Consider the following 17,291-nt stretch of genomic DNA (forward strand, 5'->3'; position numbering starts at 1 on the left):
CAAAAGTCTAGTATCTCCAGCTTTGCAAGCAAGCTGGTAATAGCGTACACAACTTTGAACCAAAAAAATATCACTTAGGTGAGGTCGTATCATGAATCATCATTAATGTAGCCTACATTTTTGAGCGGTGCTAACCGCTCCTACATCTGGCTTTGTCCTGTGTCTGTCCGGAATGTCAATTGGTGTCAGTTTGTACATATATGGCCAGGGTCATTTTGGCCAAGCTTTGCTGGATGCTGATAAAATTAACTCATAAATAGCACCGCTAACTTCACATTGGGTGTGATTTTCCATTTAAATGTGGAGTTAGAGGGGAGGAAGTAAAGAATAAAATAATTGTATATTCCTGGAAATATGCCTAAAATAGGCCTATTGACTAAGCTTCATTATTGTTGTGAATGAGTCCAAACATTTGTGGAACGAGTGAACAACATTATAGCATTCAGGCTCGGAATGTAGTGTTAGATAACCTTTAAACCGCTTAAAAATAAAACACTTTTAGGAATGTGTCTGTCATTATGTGGGCGCGTCATGTCACAACTAAACCCACCTAGCACTGTAGCTTTATTCTTTTGCCAAAACTTGAGCCAGAATTTCAAGCATTTCGTCCAACTCCAGATCAATATTGACAGAGAGGTGTATTTTTCTGGCTAGTGTTTGTAGAATAACTGCCACGCAGTCACCAGAGGAGAAATGTCGCAGTGGTGGACACACTTTATATAGTAAATTCTCAAGTATACAAAAGTACAATCATGAGCTGAAGCATTGACAAAGCTTGTAGATCATCTAGTTTCAAATAGCCGAAATGTATTTAGGGCTGAACTGGTTAATGTATGTTTTGTAATAATTAACCAGTAATAATAAAAAAGTAAGAAATAACTTAAGTTTTTAAATATATGTAGTGAGTAAAAGTACAATATTTGGATCCAAGATGTAGGCCTGTAGTGGAGTAGAAGTAAAAGTATTGGAAATTGGAAATAAAGTAAAGTACAAATACCTCAAAATTGTAGTACAGTACTAAAGTAAATGTACTTGGTTGCTTTCCACCACTGGTATTTGCTCTTGTTTTGAGCAACACACCCAGTCACAGGTGTGTGACTGGCAGTGGCACCTAAGCATGGGGTGCTGCAACCTTGACAGAGACCTGTTTGTCTGTGGTACTTCAAATCTTGCCTGTAAATCTCTGGAAGAAAACCTCAGTGAAGCCAGGGTAAAGAGAGGTTTTTGTATTCCTGGGACAGCCTCTTCACAGTCTGTCTTTGACTTCACTAGTCTCACATGTAACGTGGTAATAAGCGTTTGGAAATGGCATTAGTTAGTTAGTTTGTTTGTTTAACACATTCATTCATTTCCCTGTGGGTTCCTCGTATGGAAAAGCGCTATGAAAATGCAATCTATTATTATTATATTATATTAGGAATAGATTCTATATTTCTCACTATCCACTACGGACCGTTTCTCCTTGTCCTGGCTGTATCTTCTTTTCTGCATCTGTCCTGTCTGTGTTTCATAACCGATCAATAAAGGTACATGTAAGGTACACACACTATTTTCACTGATACAGTACATTGAATCTCAATGTCCAGTTATGGGCATCACTTCCTGGTGTCAGTCATTCAAATCATTTGAGTGATCCCTGTCACACAATAATAATGTGGGAACAACAACCTAACTCAAGTTAATGATCAATGGCACTTGACACTTGCTCTTAGCAAGGGGTCATCTTCATGTTGGCTTGTGGTTGACATTTTTGTCAAAATTCCAACACATAAAGAGATAGCCCTGAATGACCATAACAGGTCTGTAACTCCGAGAGTGTACAAACACACACTCAGAGAGTTATGCGGTCCTTGCAAATAAAACTTTGAGAACCACTCAGTACTAGTGGACTCATAAAGTGCCATACATAATAGTATAGCTATAGTAAATCAGCGTCATACATATTCTGAAGAAAACCTGCAGACTTGATTTAAGTAATTGGGTCTTATGATAAATAACAGCAATATAATGTTGTGTAAAACAGAAACATTTGACCCTGGCCCCCCTTAGTAGCATACTAACACTTGTCCTGTCATTCTGACTGGCTGCTGTGGCTGCTGTGACACCTGAATCTCTGCATGGCGATTAAATGGTGCTTAATAAGTGATTTAAGTAATAATAAGCATTGATTTGATTCATTCGTTTGACTCAGCTCAGTCAGCTGTGTGGACTGTGGAGGGATTTTGTAGGGTAGGCCGACCCTTTTTTATGTGGCCCCTTTCCCCCAGTAATATAAGCTCCCTGGGAAACTTGTAGATAAACGACTAAATAGAGCCATCTACGGGCGACATAATGTAACTGCAGTGTTTATGGAGGAGTAGGCCTAAGTAGCATTGATTGATTGATTGAAGTATTTATTAGAAGATTGCATAGGGAAAGGTACAGTTGTTTCATGACAGTACAGTTCACTGGTACAAGGTCAGATAAAAAGATTGCGGCTTATTTCTCTTTAACTCATATAACATTGAATGACAGACAGATAGAACACAGTACTCCAATGATGAGCACTTACTAATATGCAGCCTTTGAGGAAAACAAGAAAGGAAGGAAGGAAGGAAACAGTTGAAGACCTGGGTGGCTGGGTGTAGAATCAGCTGAACTTTCACCCGATTTAACTATTTTCAAAATGTGTATTTTTATTTTAATCTTAGAACATTTTTTAATTATTTGGAATTAACACAAATCTTATAGGGTTCCCTATAGGGATTTGGAATTTTCTTGAAAGATTTTAACAACAAAAATATTATGCTCCCTTTTGAAAATAGCACTATATATTTTCGAATGATCGATGGTCCCCGCCCGGCTGAAACATTTGGGGTCCTCGCCATGAAAATGTCTCTAGTGTATAGACAACCTGAAGTTGGTATTCTCTTTTCAGCATCATGCAGTTGTGTGTGGTCTTTCTTGGGTTATGAAATGCAACACACCAAGAATTCAACTTTGACCAAAAATCACATTCCCCACAACAAACTGCCATTTTGTGCTTTGCGCAAAGATGTAGGCCAGTTCCTTTCAATATGTTGGGGCCCTTGTTTGTTCCTCTCCTACACACCTGTTGCCTTTATTGTGTGCAAAACCCTCAATAGGCCTATTTACCTTTTAGGTTTATTAGGCTACATGTTCAGACGTTTATCACCCAAGCAGTTTTAGGATATATCCAGTATATGTCAGTAGTTTTAAATACTTCATCATCATATGTCAGAGATTGTTGTCTCGCTAGTCGCTACGTGAGACTATCAGAGTGAGAGGGCAGGGTGCAGGCTACATGTTTCCGTGACTTTGCCTTATAGGAAAGGGATAGAAAGTAATATTTTCTTAACACTAGCCTATGTATCGACTTGAGGATGTTTCTGTTCTGCTTATCGGTGAAGCAGTATTTCTGCCCTCGTAGCTGACAGTTAGGTCGGATTGACATTGTTTTTAAAAGGGGAATTGGAACTCAACAAGGAGGAACTACGGTTTCGGTTCAACTTTGACAAACAATTCCCAGGTGTTGACAATAGGAGGGGGAGGGCATCACACACAAGCAAGCCTATGTTTCAAAGTTGGATTAATAGTTGTAGCTCAGCACAGGTAGCTAGACTCAGAGTCGAGAGCTTCTGGTGAGGTCCCCAGACCCAGCGACAAATGCTCAAGTAGGCAGCCTATAGTCTTATTATTTGACTATTTGTTTTGTAGGCTGTTAAGTTATTTTCATCAAATATGTCAAATGCACGGTTTGTCATTATTGGATCTATTCTCTGTCGGGCAAGAGGTACAAGCTTTTCGACCACCAAGAATTCGACCACCTCCCTGACCTTCTGGAGTTCTATAAAATCCACTACCTGCAAACGACTACTTTGATTGAACCAGCTCCTAGGTATGACTGACTGACACGCATGCACGCACACACACACATTGGGGCAGAAAGAATAAAGGCAAACATGTATAGGCTAATTAAGCCAATTTTTCACTAGCAAATATCTAAAATAGGCCTGTATTCCAATGTTGGTGGTACAGTAGGGCGAATTTAGCCTCTGTCAGGGGGGGGGGGGGTCAAGTTTGGCGGGGAGGGTTTAGATACAGTCATTATTATTGTAGTTTGATCAATTTTCAGAGGGAAAAAAACCTGCTTGTTAATTCCTGCAACATGAGATAGAAGCACCCTGGCCACCATGCTGGCCACGACCTTAGGCCATGACGTGCATTGTTCCGGAAGTTGTGGCGGAAGTGCTGCGTTTAAGGTAACTTACGTCATGTGATGCGGGTCTGTTTACATCCCCCAGCAACACAAACCAAAATTGATTGTAGCTCTTAACTTTCTCTTTATTAGGTTTAACTTCAGCAATCCATGCTTTGTTTGGATAATGTTTATTGCGAGCACAACCGACGGAGCGGGAGACGTAGAACAGATTTTTCCCCAGCGGGGAACAAATTCGCATGAACACCGCACTGTGAAAAAAATGACAACTTCCGGAAAAGTTCACAGGGCCGAAGCTGCTAAAACACTCTCTGCCTCATATCGTGCCCAGGTCTTTCTCTTGTAGATGAGTAAGCCTGGCTACGCAAGGTTATGATATAAGGGAGTTGGATGAATTCATGGTTGCAGTACATAAATTCTTCTTAGATGGGAACCCAGTCACCCAAAATGGGAGATGACCTGTGATGTCTTGCCATACTTTTTCATGCAAAACAAATGCTTGCAATGGATTCAGAATCATGAAAGCCCCCTTGTTCAACCCCTCTCATGCTACTAAAGCAGATTCTTTCTTTTTTTTTAATATTTTTCTTTTCCTGTATAGTGGAGTCAATCGGACAGAGAGTATACAAATGGCCATAATGTTTTTTCGTAATGTTTCCGGCAGAGCCTCTCATTCTGTGGACCTTAATGACCAAACTAATAGATGAAACAGAAATAAAAAGTATGGCAAGACATCATAGGTTCAACCCTATTCCTTGAGCTTTAGAGCCTATGGGTCCCCGATTTGCAAGTTTACCTCAGAACTCGAGGCTCTCCTTTTGACAGATCGTAGGCCTATTGTGGTAACTGGATTAAAAGTTATATTACTGGTATAAGGAGGCTTCTCCTTATACACATCAATCATAATTACACACTATTTTTATTATCCACTACTCAAGATTCCTTCCTCTGTCTCATTATTACACCATGCAATCTTGTTACCTAGATACACAGTCGCCGGTCCCATCCGGCCCATGGCTGGGTCAGAGGAGGAGAACCTGGAGTATGTGCGGACTCTGTATGACTTCACCGGCAACAACCCGGAGGACCTTCCATTTAAGAAGGGCGAGATCCTGATCATTCTGGAGAAGCCAGAGGAGCAGTGGTGGATCGCTAAGAGCAAAGAAGGTCACGTGGGGATGATCCCTGTGCCATATGTGAACAAGGTGGTGAGACCTTCCCCTGACCGAGCCGACCCTGGTCAGCCTGCCCATGGCTTCCGGAACTCTGAAAGCTACAGGATCCCAGAGCCAGCTAACACCCACGCCCAACCCCAGATCCCTTCCCCACTACAACCTGGCACATCTGGAGTAGTCATCCCTGGTCTGGCGTCTGTGCAGAAGAGCCCTGTCATGGCTAAGGACATCCAGAAACAAGTGTCCTCAACATCTTTGGCTCCAAAGGTACTGAATAACAAAGCTTTGTTTCTGTGTTTGTACTTTCCCTTCATCTCTCTGAGGCGGCAATGGAAGTCCTTGTAGGTGGTAGTAGTTCTATGCCCATGTTTGTTGTTGAAGACTATTAATTTGCATGTAAATATTGCATCCTTATGCAGAGATTAAATGTTTTAAATGTTTAATTGCTGTAAACGAAACTAAAGTTTTGTCTTTGCAACAGAATCTTCCCTGCACATGTGCATAGTGACATAAGGTGCATTTTTTTTGCATAATATTACAACAAAGTAAATAAAGTTAAGTCAGAAATCAGTGATTTCATTGAAAATAATGAAAAGCAGGAGGTAAAACTATAGCAGATAAAGGAAACAGAATGAACTCTTCTCTCGAACTAGTCACAATTCTGCAAATGGAATGCGTTTGATGCAAAATACGAATTCAAAGTCTAATTCATTAATTTTCATCAACTCGAAGGAACCACTAAACTGTGAAAAGAATCGACTAACACATCACTATAGAAGATTCAACAGAAAAAGGTTTTATTGCAATAAAATGTCTAACCAGAGCTCAATCTTGAGAAAAACACATCTCACAGCAACTACCACGATCACCCTGCATGGTTTCCCACCTAATTAATTAAATATAAAGTTATAAACTAAATGGTTACACAAAATTTGTGTAACCATTTAGTGTCGGGTCAGGTCATTTAATGACCTGACACAGAACATAACACATGAATTCCCATAGTATATAACAGTAACGTGATCACAATCAAAAACAATAAAATGGTAAACATGTCTGCCCTGAGGCATGCTAGGACCCAGTTGATTCGGCACATCCTAATATGACAATATGATCATGTGTGGGGCCGGGCTTCTCCATACTTGTACTGTATAAGAGAACAATGCATGTGAAAGGGTGATAGTTCCCTTTAGCTGCGCCATGAGGAAGAGTGTGTGGAAACACACTCTTCCTGTAGCTGTTTTATTTGATTGTATAATGTGTGTACAGTACTGTATGCCCTGAAACATTAAAGGCCTTTTAACATTTGTCCTTGCTCGTCGGGAGCGTGCTTGGAGTTTGCCTCTCGGGCTTACTTTCATGTGAAAGGGCAGTTGGGGCTGCCTAAATCCATTGTTAATGTATTATAGCAGTGTGTGTCTGAACACCCGGCATAGCAAAGAGTAGTCGGCTGCATGAGCTGCATGGTAATAATAACTCATAAGTGACAACTTGGGACTGACGTCTGCAAAAGCTACCAGATTCTGAACAAAGCAAATGCTACTCTTAGATTGTATTAATGCTTATGTGTGGCTTTGTGTAAGCTGAGATGAGTCAAGGCATGTTACAGTAAAATATCAGCAAAGACCCTGGAATCATTTGACAGTCAGTCGGTAGAGAGTGACATTTTTAAGAGCTGGCTGTAGAAAGTAGAATAGAAGAGTAGAAGAGTAGAATAGTCTGTCTTCTCATTTGGCTAATGTTTATTTGTCCCTGATTTGATTTTCTTATCTCTTTTCCTCTTTTTTAGGGAACAGTTCTTGAAGGTCACTTATCTCAAGATGCTCCTCCAGATGATATCGTTTATAGTTGTGTGTGTTTTAAGAGAGAATCCATCTCCTTGCGTCGTTCTCGCAACTTACCCTCACTGAGCCAAATGAAACGTATAGAGACCAAGGCAAGTTTCAGAATAAAGCGGTCCCACAGCTTAAATGATGTTATTCTACTGGACAAAACAGAAAAGATTACACCTGACATCAGTGTTGTAGAAAACAATGAAAGCTACAGGTTCCACTGCACCCAAGCAGGACTGTTCCAATGTAAAGTGACCGGCCTGGTGTTTAAGATGGAGACAGAGGGGGATGTGACTTACAGGACAGTCCCTTGGAACCAAAGGCTTTTAGAAAAGCTTGGTAAGACAAAGAGGCCAGCAGGACCACTGTTTGACATACAATCATCTCAGGGGTCTGTGTGTCAGTTGCACCTTCGACACTGTGAGATCCTCTCCATGGGTGGAGCTAAATCCTTGTATGTTGCCCATGTGATGGATGAGGGCATTGAGCTTATCAAACCCAGTGTGATCACAGAAACACATGTTATCATAAATGTAACTGGATTTTCTTGCTATGGTGTCGTCAACGATGATAACAGCCGCAGTACTTCAACTCCAGGTTTATTGACGGGTGTAAGGAAGTGGATCAGATCGTTTTTTGTTTGCAATGCTATCCATGCACGTGTTACTGTTTTATACTGCACCGATTGATGATGATCCCAGTTCAACCCTTAATGTATTGCTGCTGCCTGGGAATGTTGTGCTGAGTGAAGTGATGAAAAAAAGGCGGAACATAAACGGAGAAGAGATTTACATTGAAAAGCCTCCCTGTGAACTAATTCCAAATCAAGAATATATGCTACGCACTTCCCCTCAACATGAGTCCATCATAATTGAACCAATTAAGGCAAAATTTAAAGTTGATGAATCATCACAATTTCATCTCAACGTTTCAAATTACTTTAAAAGGAAGGTTCACGGAAGTTAGGCTGCTTCTCAGAGTCAATAACGCCTCTGACTGTGCATGGGACCGCTGTGTGGACCTTTCAGCTCCTGCTTTAAGAAAACACCAGGTTCAGCACACAGTCACTCTTGAAACAGATGACAGGCTGTTTTCTGTGCGGAACAGATTCATCGACAGCGTTTCACTTCCCGTCCTCAACAGTGTCTTAGACAACCTTTTACAGAAAAGGGTGATAATCAAAGAAGAGTATGAAGTGGTGCACGTGAAACAAGGAAAGAATGAAAAGGCACGTTCTGTCATCGATACAGTGAGGCTCAAAGGACCTGATGCAAGTTCAGTCATGATATTCATTCTCTGTGAAACCGACCCATTCCTCTCTAAACATCTCGGGTTGATGTAAAACTGAACGGATGTACTTCAAAAACCTTTAGTATCTGCTTCTTTTTCTTTTTTTGTCTTCTGAAGATGAAAACAAGTTGCATACTATGAAGTTGGATCATCATATTTAACAGTTACATTTCATCATCCAGAGCAGTAGTTCTGAAACATTTTCATGTCAAGGACCGCCAATTTGATATGCTTTTAGCCGTTGACCCCTATCTGAAAATATTTGGTGCCAGGGACCCCCAGAAGTAAAGAGAAGATTTGTGATTTATGAAGACATTTCTAAATTATATATTACAAAAAAACATCAAATTTCTTTAAAGATTTTTCTAAATGTTTCAAAAATAGCATATCTTTAAGCTCACAAGTGCCTTTAAAAATGATAAAACTTCTAAAAATGAACTGGACTCATTGTTTTAATTAAATCAGAGCCAGCAGGTTTTACCATTGTTTTGTATTCTGGATTCTACCTAAATATGTGTTGCACATTATGATAGAGTAGACTGATTCATGGTTTACTCTTTTATTTATTTTATGGTTTACTCTATCTGCTTTAATAATGATTCCTCGGTTTGAGGAAGACTTTTAGTTTTAATTAAGTTTTGCAGAGTTGTTTTCAACTTAATAGATTCCCCAAAATACAGTGTGTCCCCTGTCAGTTCAATAAAGGACACGTCTTTTAGTTCTCGTATTTCAAGGTGCGGTTGGCAACCCTATACATACTGTAGTTAACTTAGAGGGTGTACTTCTGCTTTAAGCCAATCAGAGAGAGCGAGAGCGCGGAAGAGAAGGACCCACATGCAATTAGAGAAAGGTCAAGTAATTACAGTTGTCATGTGAACAGAAAAGCACAGGTCTCCGCCAGGTAAGGTAGGTAGGTTATTGTAATGGTGGTGCTAAAAATAGGCCAATGTGAAAAGGGTGTGATTTCTTCTTAGGCCTTTCACTGCAATCGGACACTGCATTCATGATTTGAGGCATTTTGTTCCGAAAATGTGTTTGGGAAAAAAAACTGCCAATGTGAAAACTAAAGGGTGGCATTTTTTCCTCTGCCTATTGGGAATGTGTGTGTAAAATTTCATTATTGTATAACTGTTTTGTTAACTGTTAATAAAGTAAATCAATCCTTTGATTAAATATATATCTGCAATTGCCTGCACAGTTTGGAAAATGCTGCTAAATGATTGTAAAGCTCAAACAGACCAAGTATATGGTGTTAACTGATTTTAATCAATATATTATATAGATAGATAGTTAGCCCAAAAAATAACTTGTTTTTCGATTGGACTTTTTTTCTAAGCCAGTAATGTGATGACAAGCAATGGTTCCCTATGGAGACACAAAAGAGCCATGCTTTGTTCCCTATGGAGACACAAAGAGTCCTCAAATTATTTGCTTAGGAATCCGACAAAAAAAATAAGAAAATAATCCACAAATTCAAGTCTCCATGGGGTGAGTAAAAAGGTCATTTTGGGGGTGAACGAAGTACTTTTCTTGGGACCCCCTGGAACCCACCCACCCCTGAGGACCACTAGGGGTCCCCAGACCCCACATTGAGAACCACTGATTTAGAACACTTTCACTCTGAATCTCATATCTCAAGGACTCTGTTAATCAATTTGACAGCTTTTAGTTACTATACTTTGTATATTATTATCACAAACATACTTTAACCACTTTAGCCCTCTATTTACAAAGCATTCTGAGCTTGTTACTGAAGACATGATTTAGTTAAACATAAAGTCATTAAAATCAGACCCATCTTTACTAGCTGTAACATTAAAGTGATGAACACATTATGCATGAATTATTAATTAGTCTACTATTCAATTAGCTATATGATTCTAAAATTAACCTGCATAACGAGTATTTTTTTGTGGTACATGTATATTTTAATTACAATACTTGTGTGCTTTTAGCTAAAGGCGGGCCTACTCAGTAAAAAAAAAATAAGTTTGTTACTAAGTTACAACTCTCACATCATAGATTGTAGAAAATAGCAATCAATGCATTTAACCTTTAAATCACATCTGACGTTTATATGTAAACATCCGGTCCTTTGGGGGCCCCCAGGAGCCCCTCCCATATCTCTCCCTTGCTCTCCCCCATCTCTCTCTCTTTCTCTCTCTCCTCCCACTATCTCTCTCTCTTCATTATTGTCTCTTGTTCTCTCTCTCTCTCTCTCTCTCTCTCTCTCTCTCTGCCCCCCTCCCTCTCTCCCCTCCCACACACACTCTCTCTCTCTCACTCTCCACACATCATCATCATCATCATCATAGATCTAAATGGTAGCTCTACTCCTGGACAGAAAATGGCGACGGCGAGGAGCCGCAGCTCGTTGTCGCGGAACCGGGACAGAACGAGCCATCAACAACACCAGCAACAATCACAACAACAACAAGCACAACAACAAGCACAGGACCCAACAATAGCACCAACAACAACGACAGCGATCGAGCCGGTTCTGGAAAACAACAGCAACAACAGTAGTAGTAGCAGCGGTTCTTGTTCTTCTCAGGGAGGATCGGGGCATAACTTTAACGGGAACTTTGGCGCAACAAGTTGGCCCGGCGGAGGTGGAGGTAATGGTGGAGGTGGAGGAGGTCCTGCTAGCAGTAATGCGGGACTGGGATTGGGGCTGGGGAGCCCCTTACTAACGCAACGGGCCCGCACTTTGGGACGGGAAAGACGGGAAAGTTTAAGCGGCAGCAGCGGCGGCGGCAGCAACTCGCACAACAAAGTGCCAAGTTGTTCGGATCCAGTGGTGGTACCGCCGGTGGTACCGCCGGAGGACCACCACCAAAAGAACAACAACAACAACAACACCTCGGACGGAGGAGTTGGTGAACAGCAGCAGCAGCAGCAGCACGCGGGCCACGATCAGGAGTTGTCTGGGGGGAGAAGTTGTGCTGCTGCTGCTGGTGGTGTCGACGGCGGATCCGATGGTTCTGCTGCTGGGGTCCATGGTTCGAGTCTTCCTCCTGCGGCCGCAGCAGTGAGCACCCCGCCACCGCAACACAGGTACATTGTCCACATCCGATCCACCACATGCTTTTTAAAACTTTTGTCAAACTTTTATTTTTTTCCTTCTTCAAAGGATCTGATCTGATAGTGTGCAAAAATTGCAGTGTTTCTCAAACTTTCACATTTCAAGGCCTCCCCTTAACCCTGACAGTGTACAAAATGTAACAAAATGGGCCTGTTAGGGTTCATTTGGTTCCATTTGTATGCTGTCAGAGTTACAGACTTGTATGGGTCAATTTAGACCCTCTGGTTGTGTGCAAATGCAGTGTTTCTCAAACTTTAAAAATGTCAAGGCCTCCCCTTAACTCTGACAGTGTACAGGGTTCATTTGGTTCCATTTGTACACTGTCAGAGTTACAGACTTGTATGGGTCAATTTAGACCCCCATAAAGGGACCCACAAAGTCCCTGGAATCCACTTTTGAGAACCACTTGACTAATGGAACCAAATCGGGTCCATTTGTACCCTGAGATCTGTAAAAGGGTACATTTGGAATCCTTTCTTTTTTCTCTAGTATATCTTTTTGGTCCATTTTGGAGCATACAGGAATTTATTGTAATAAAGGCCACTTCCCCTTTTTCCAGGTGGCCATTTTTGATCATATTGTTGTAGCAGGGAGAGGAAAAAAGAAGGGAAAAAAAAAGTGGTGGAAAGTAATAAAGTACATTTACTCAAGTACTGTAACCTAGTTACAGTTTGGATGTACTTTTTACTTAACTTGAGTTTGTGTCCATTTTGTTGGCACTGGGTAAAAATGGTTTCCAAAATCGTGGGATGAAAATTCTGTCCATTTGTTTAATAGTTTATGCTTCTACTCCACTGCATCGCAAAGTACATTTTTAACTCCACTACATTGACAGGTTTACGAGTTGGTTTCAGATTGAGATGATTAATAATGAATCCCATTATTAATCTGAATATTTTTGAAAATAGCAGATCTACAAACTCGATCTCCATTGCGGATCACCTACTTTTGAATAGCCTAAATATGGTTTGAGTGGTGATATGATAGACAGCAATAACATGATGCAGTAATAGGCTGTGTATGATTCTGAATTGGGCCACTCTGCATAATGAATGAGTACTTTTACTTTTGGAACTTTGTGCCAAAGGTATATTTGATTTGACGCTAATACTTTTGTACATAGCCTACTTTTAATTGTAACAGTATTTCAACACCGAGGTAGTAACCTACTTAACTCCAGTAGTAGGCCTACTTGCACCATTAGGGAATAGAAAACTCAATTTTCTCAATCTTTTTCTTGTCAAGGACCCTCAAATGTATTAGCATGCGGAGTGCGGACCCCATTTGAAAAGACACACCAGAGACCACTTTAAGGGAAGATGTTTATGGCTATTCAGTAGCAGTGATTTCTCAAATCATTTTAATGTCAAGGACCCCCAGTTTGATAGGCATTAGACCACAGACCCAAAATTTGATTCTAGTTTTGATCTCTGGGACCCCTATAATCCACACTGTGGATTCTAACTCTGAGAGTGTACAAATGGAACCAAATGGACCTGTTAACAGGTCCATTTGTAACTATGCTCTCAGAATTACAAACCCATAAGGGTCTATTTTGTTCCTCCTAACTATCAATGTTTCCGCTGAGGACCCAACTTTGAGTCCTCAAACCGATACTACAGGCTCTGTGCACTACGACACTGGTCGTTTAACGTTGAAGTTTGTTCATTGTTTACGTCAATGTTTACACTCTCACATGTTGTATCAATGTTTACATCTGTGGTTTTCAAATGGTTCGATGTCACGGACCCCTGAATTGATGTATTTGTGTTTGAACCCTCATAAGCGAAGATTTGTGTTCAACCATTTAAAAATGATTCCAAATGTTTTTTCTTTTCTTTTTCAAATGGCTGATGCTATACACTGTGAGGCTTGTGAGCCTATGTATAAAACAGGGTTAAAGGGGTTCAACTGTTTTTCAACTAATTTAACAGGGGACCCCCTAGAAACCACCCCAAGGACCCCTGGGGGTCCCCGGATCCCACTTTGAGAACCACATTGGTTTTCACCTTTTTTTTTAAGTGACGTGTGTGGCAGATCTTGTGGCACTGAAATGGACCAAAGTCCATTCAGGTGACCGCTCAGAGCTCACCATTTAGAACAGTGGTTATAAAACGTTTTCATGTCAAGGACCCTCAAATTAATATGTATTTGGCCGCGGAGCCTCATCTGAAAACATTTTGTGCCAGGGACCCCCAGTGGAAGATTTGTGTTGTTGAAATGTTTCCAAAAATGTTCAATTATTTTCAAAAATCAAACCAAGTTTGAGTCTCAAACTTGCGCTCAAGCGCTCTGTTAATCAATAATCCAATAGCTTGAGCTACTAGTTACTTTGTAGAGTTAGATTATTATCACAAAACATACATTAAACACTTAAAGCCCTATTTACTATGCATTCTGAGCTTGTAGATTCAAGATACAGTATTTTTGGAAGAAAGAAAAGTGGTTCTACTAAGTCTAATTTAATGCCAATACTACTTTTGTACTTCTTTTTACTCGACATTTTGAACGCAGGACTTTTAACTTGGAACACAGTAGGTCTTTTATATTGTGTGCTGTGCTAGTACTTTTACTTAAGTATACCAATCGGAGAGTACTTCTTCTTCGTCCCCTGCCTACAGTAGTAACCGCCATCGTAGGACTCCGGATTTCCTACACACAATGTCCCCCCCCAGGCTAGTGCTGTTGTTTTGAAGATAGTGTTACAGGAAATGAATGCTCACTCACTGAAACATCTTTGCTTTGCAGTTGTTCAATCACTGCATCCAGGGTTGTCACGAACGATCAGGATGACGTTTTGCTTGACGTCGTGCAAATAATCAATGTTAACGATTGTAATTGTTGGCATTGATCAGGCTATTTTAAAATTACATCGGGTTGGTCTGATTAACAACTTAAAGGAGTAGTTTACCCCCAAAATGACCTGCTTTCTATTGATTACTCACGCCATGGAGACTTGAGTTGAATAATATTTTTAGTTTTTTGTTGACAAAAAATGTATTACAATAAATTGACCCCCATTGATTCTGGATGGAGACCCGAATGCATTTGGGTCCTCATCCGGAAACAATGGGGGAAAATTCACTATAATCACATTTCTGTCTTTGGAATGCGACAAATACAAAAAAATATTATTGAACTTAAGTCTCCATGGTGTGAGTAATCAATAGAAAGCAGGTCATTTTAGGGGTGAACTACTCCTTTAAGCCTTGTATTTATGAACAACGTTGGTGTGCAAAACATTTAGGAAAAAAGCTGATCTACAAGCTCACAACGCGTCCCATGCTCCCATCTCATTGTGAGCTTGCCTTGTAGATGTGCTGTTTTCTGCATTTTTTGCAATTCAGAAGATTATAACATTGAAGGAGTGCTTCTCCTTTTGCCAACCGTATAATAATTAAGAAGTAGCGGTAATAGCCGATCTACAAGCTCATAACGCCACGGGACGCGATGCGTTGTGAGCTTGTCGAACTGCTATTTTCACTGGTTTGGATCGCAGGCAAATGTCTAATTTCTCTTTTGGGTCTCAGAGCTAAAAGGTTTGGGAAACACTGCTCTAACAGATATGACTTGCCCAGTCCAAGCAGGTCAAAAAGTGTTCAGTTTGTACCACATTTTGTGTGCAGTCTTTTCTTCTCGATCGCAAGACTATCGTGCTCACTACTATACACGGTATTGGATCAGTGTATACAGTGCTCACTGCTCAGGTATTCTGCCACGGTGTATTCTCTGTTTAGGACTAAACAGCATTACAATATTCTGTGGTTTTGTGTTGACTTCTCCTACCTCCCTCGGGCTGGGGGGGAAGGTGGGTGGGTTGTGGCATTCTTTCACGAGAACAGACAAGTGTGTGACTGTGTGTCTTGTGTTCTCGTTGTCTGCCTGTTTTTGAGTTCTACGCTCCTGGCTTCACTATAGCAACAAGCCTCATCCTTATCTCACGTGTATCCGCCTGGTGGTTCTCAAACTCGGGGGCAGCCTACTCCCGGGGCACTGTGAGGAAAAAAATATTAGTTGTCACGCACTAACAATTTTTCGATTTGTGGAGAATGGTGCAGCTAAATGCTTGGCTTGGCTTGCACAGAAACGCATGAGCTGACATGAACATATTCCACTCCATGATGGGTGGTGAACTTCCCTTATGATACGCCAGCCATATTAGCCCCACATTGTCTCTTGTGTCTTTTCTGGAGGGAGGGAAGCTCGCCTTCCCTGATGTGCAGTTGGCACCGCTCTCTGCAGAGCTGTGCGGTCGGGGGGGGGGGGGGGGGGGGGGGGGGGGGGGGGGGGTGCACTTCCCATACCAAGCCGTGGTGCCACTCTTAATTATGCTTTCGAAACTAGTAGCCTTTTCATTTTCGCCATGTTTTTTTGGAGCGCGAGCAGCAGTTCCCCAGTTCGCCCTATTTGTGGAGATAAGTGACCTACGGTCGCTTATCTCCCGATTAGGGAGTCTTACTGGTGTGTTCCACCGCAACACCATCGATGTGAATGAGGCCTTGCTCTCCTCGGCTTCAATGAAATCCATGAGCAGCTTCTTGGTCTTTTTGATGATTTGTTTCCCTTTTTCTCCTCCATTTAGTCATTATGCCAGTTATTTCCTCCTTACACTTTTTTGTGTTATATTACTTCTGTTGTATCCCACTGACCCACCGGCCAGTGAGGAGCCCCCACCGGAAGTACGTTCTACTCCTCCCACCTAACACTCCCTGCTGACAGGTGCTGCCCCAGCCCGGAGGAATATGCAGTGATGTCCCCCCCCCCCCCCCCCCCCCCCGACCAGGCTAACCTCCCCCCGAACACGCTCCTGTTCGTGTTCGTATAGACTCTCGACGAAGCCGCACGCGCACGGCAGGCACTTTTACCACTGCGTCACCCGAGCGTGCCGAGTCTTTTTGATGTTGAGATGGAGGGTATTCCCCTGGCACCTGTAGGGCCTCATCTAGGGATGAGATGATAATCTGTATTATCATTTATCGGGATAAAAAAATCACTCACAATAATCGTATCGACTATCGTGGAGATTTAAATTTAGCGTGAAATAATCCTCCGTCATCAAACTGACCTGGAAATATTCCCCCCCCCCCCCCCCACCACACTCTACCAAATCTCTTGCCGATCTACAAGTGGGCTTGTAGTTCTGCTATTCTTTTGGCAAATATTCCACCCCTGGATAATGGATGTTTTGACTATCGCGATAATATCGTAAATCGCAATAAACGTGACATGACATTTTCATATGGTCTCAGGCCTCGAGAGGACTCCTGTCCCAGCCCTGAGGGGCTCCTGTGAGCGTGGTGAAGATCAGAGGGTCTGACGGGACCACCTGGCAGGGAGGGTCCAGCATCCAGCTGCTCTACAGACCATGTGCAACTGGATATAGCTGTAGTCACCAATAGGGCTGGGCCATATGGAAAAGTACAATATCACGATATGTTTCCATGCTGTATCACGATCACGATTCTTTTTCATGTTGGTTTTTATGGTTAATTTTCATGTTACTTAACAGTACAAGCACCTACAAAAACTAAAACTAAAAGAGAAAGGAGTAACTGGACCATTTAGACCAGTGGTCCGCAAATTGGGGTCCAGGGACTCTCTGGGTTCCTTTTGGGAGATCTAAATTGACCTTTACAAGTCTGTAACTCTGACAGTATTCAAATGGAAACAGGATTTTTTTACAAGGCTCC

The 17,291-nt window shown here is 41.6% G+C and overlaps 2 protein-coding genes across 3 annotated transcripts in view; both read left to right on the top strand.

Annotated features, from left to right (window-relative positions):
* Positions 1-1,117: 1,117 nt before the first annotated feature.
* LOC308299814 (crk-like protein) lies at positions 1,118-6,986 on the top strand (the record flags this gene model as incomplete). Its single annotated transcript, XM_080743599.1, has 4 exons — positions 1,118-1,210; positions 3,792-3,898; positions 5,205-5,661; positions 6,978-6,986. The coding sequence occupies 4 exons, from the start codon at positions 1,118-1,120 to the stop codon at positions 6,984-6,986; spliced, it is 666 nt and encodes a 221-aa protein (XP_080599725.1).
* A 3,842-nt stretch (positions 6,987-10,828) lies between these two features.
* Positions 10,829-17,291, top strand: part of map3k1 (mitogen-activated protein kinase kinase kinase 1, E3 ubiquitin protein ligase) — a 62,422-nt gene continuing 55,959 nt past the window's right edge. For both annotated transcript variants that reach the window (XM_080743778.1, XM_080743779.1), the window contains exon 1: positions 10,829-11,573. In XM_080743778.1, the coding sequence (XP_080599904.1) occupies positions 10,864-11,573 (710 nt within the window). In that variant the 5' untranslated portion in view covers positions 10,829-10,863. The remainder of the gene's footprint in view (positions 11,574-17,291) is intronic.

The sequence above is a fragment of the Nannobrachium achirus genome (assembly GCF_963921795.1).
Source record: "Nannobrachium achirus genome assembly, chromosome: 15".
NCBI classification, from domain to species: domain Eukaryota; kingdom Metazoa; phylum Chordata; class Actinopteri; order Myctophiformes; family Myctophidae; genus Nannobrachium; species Nannobrachium achirus.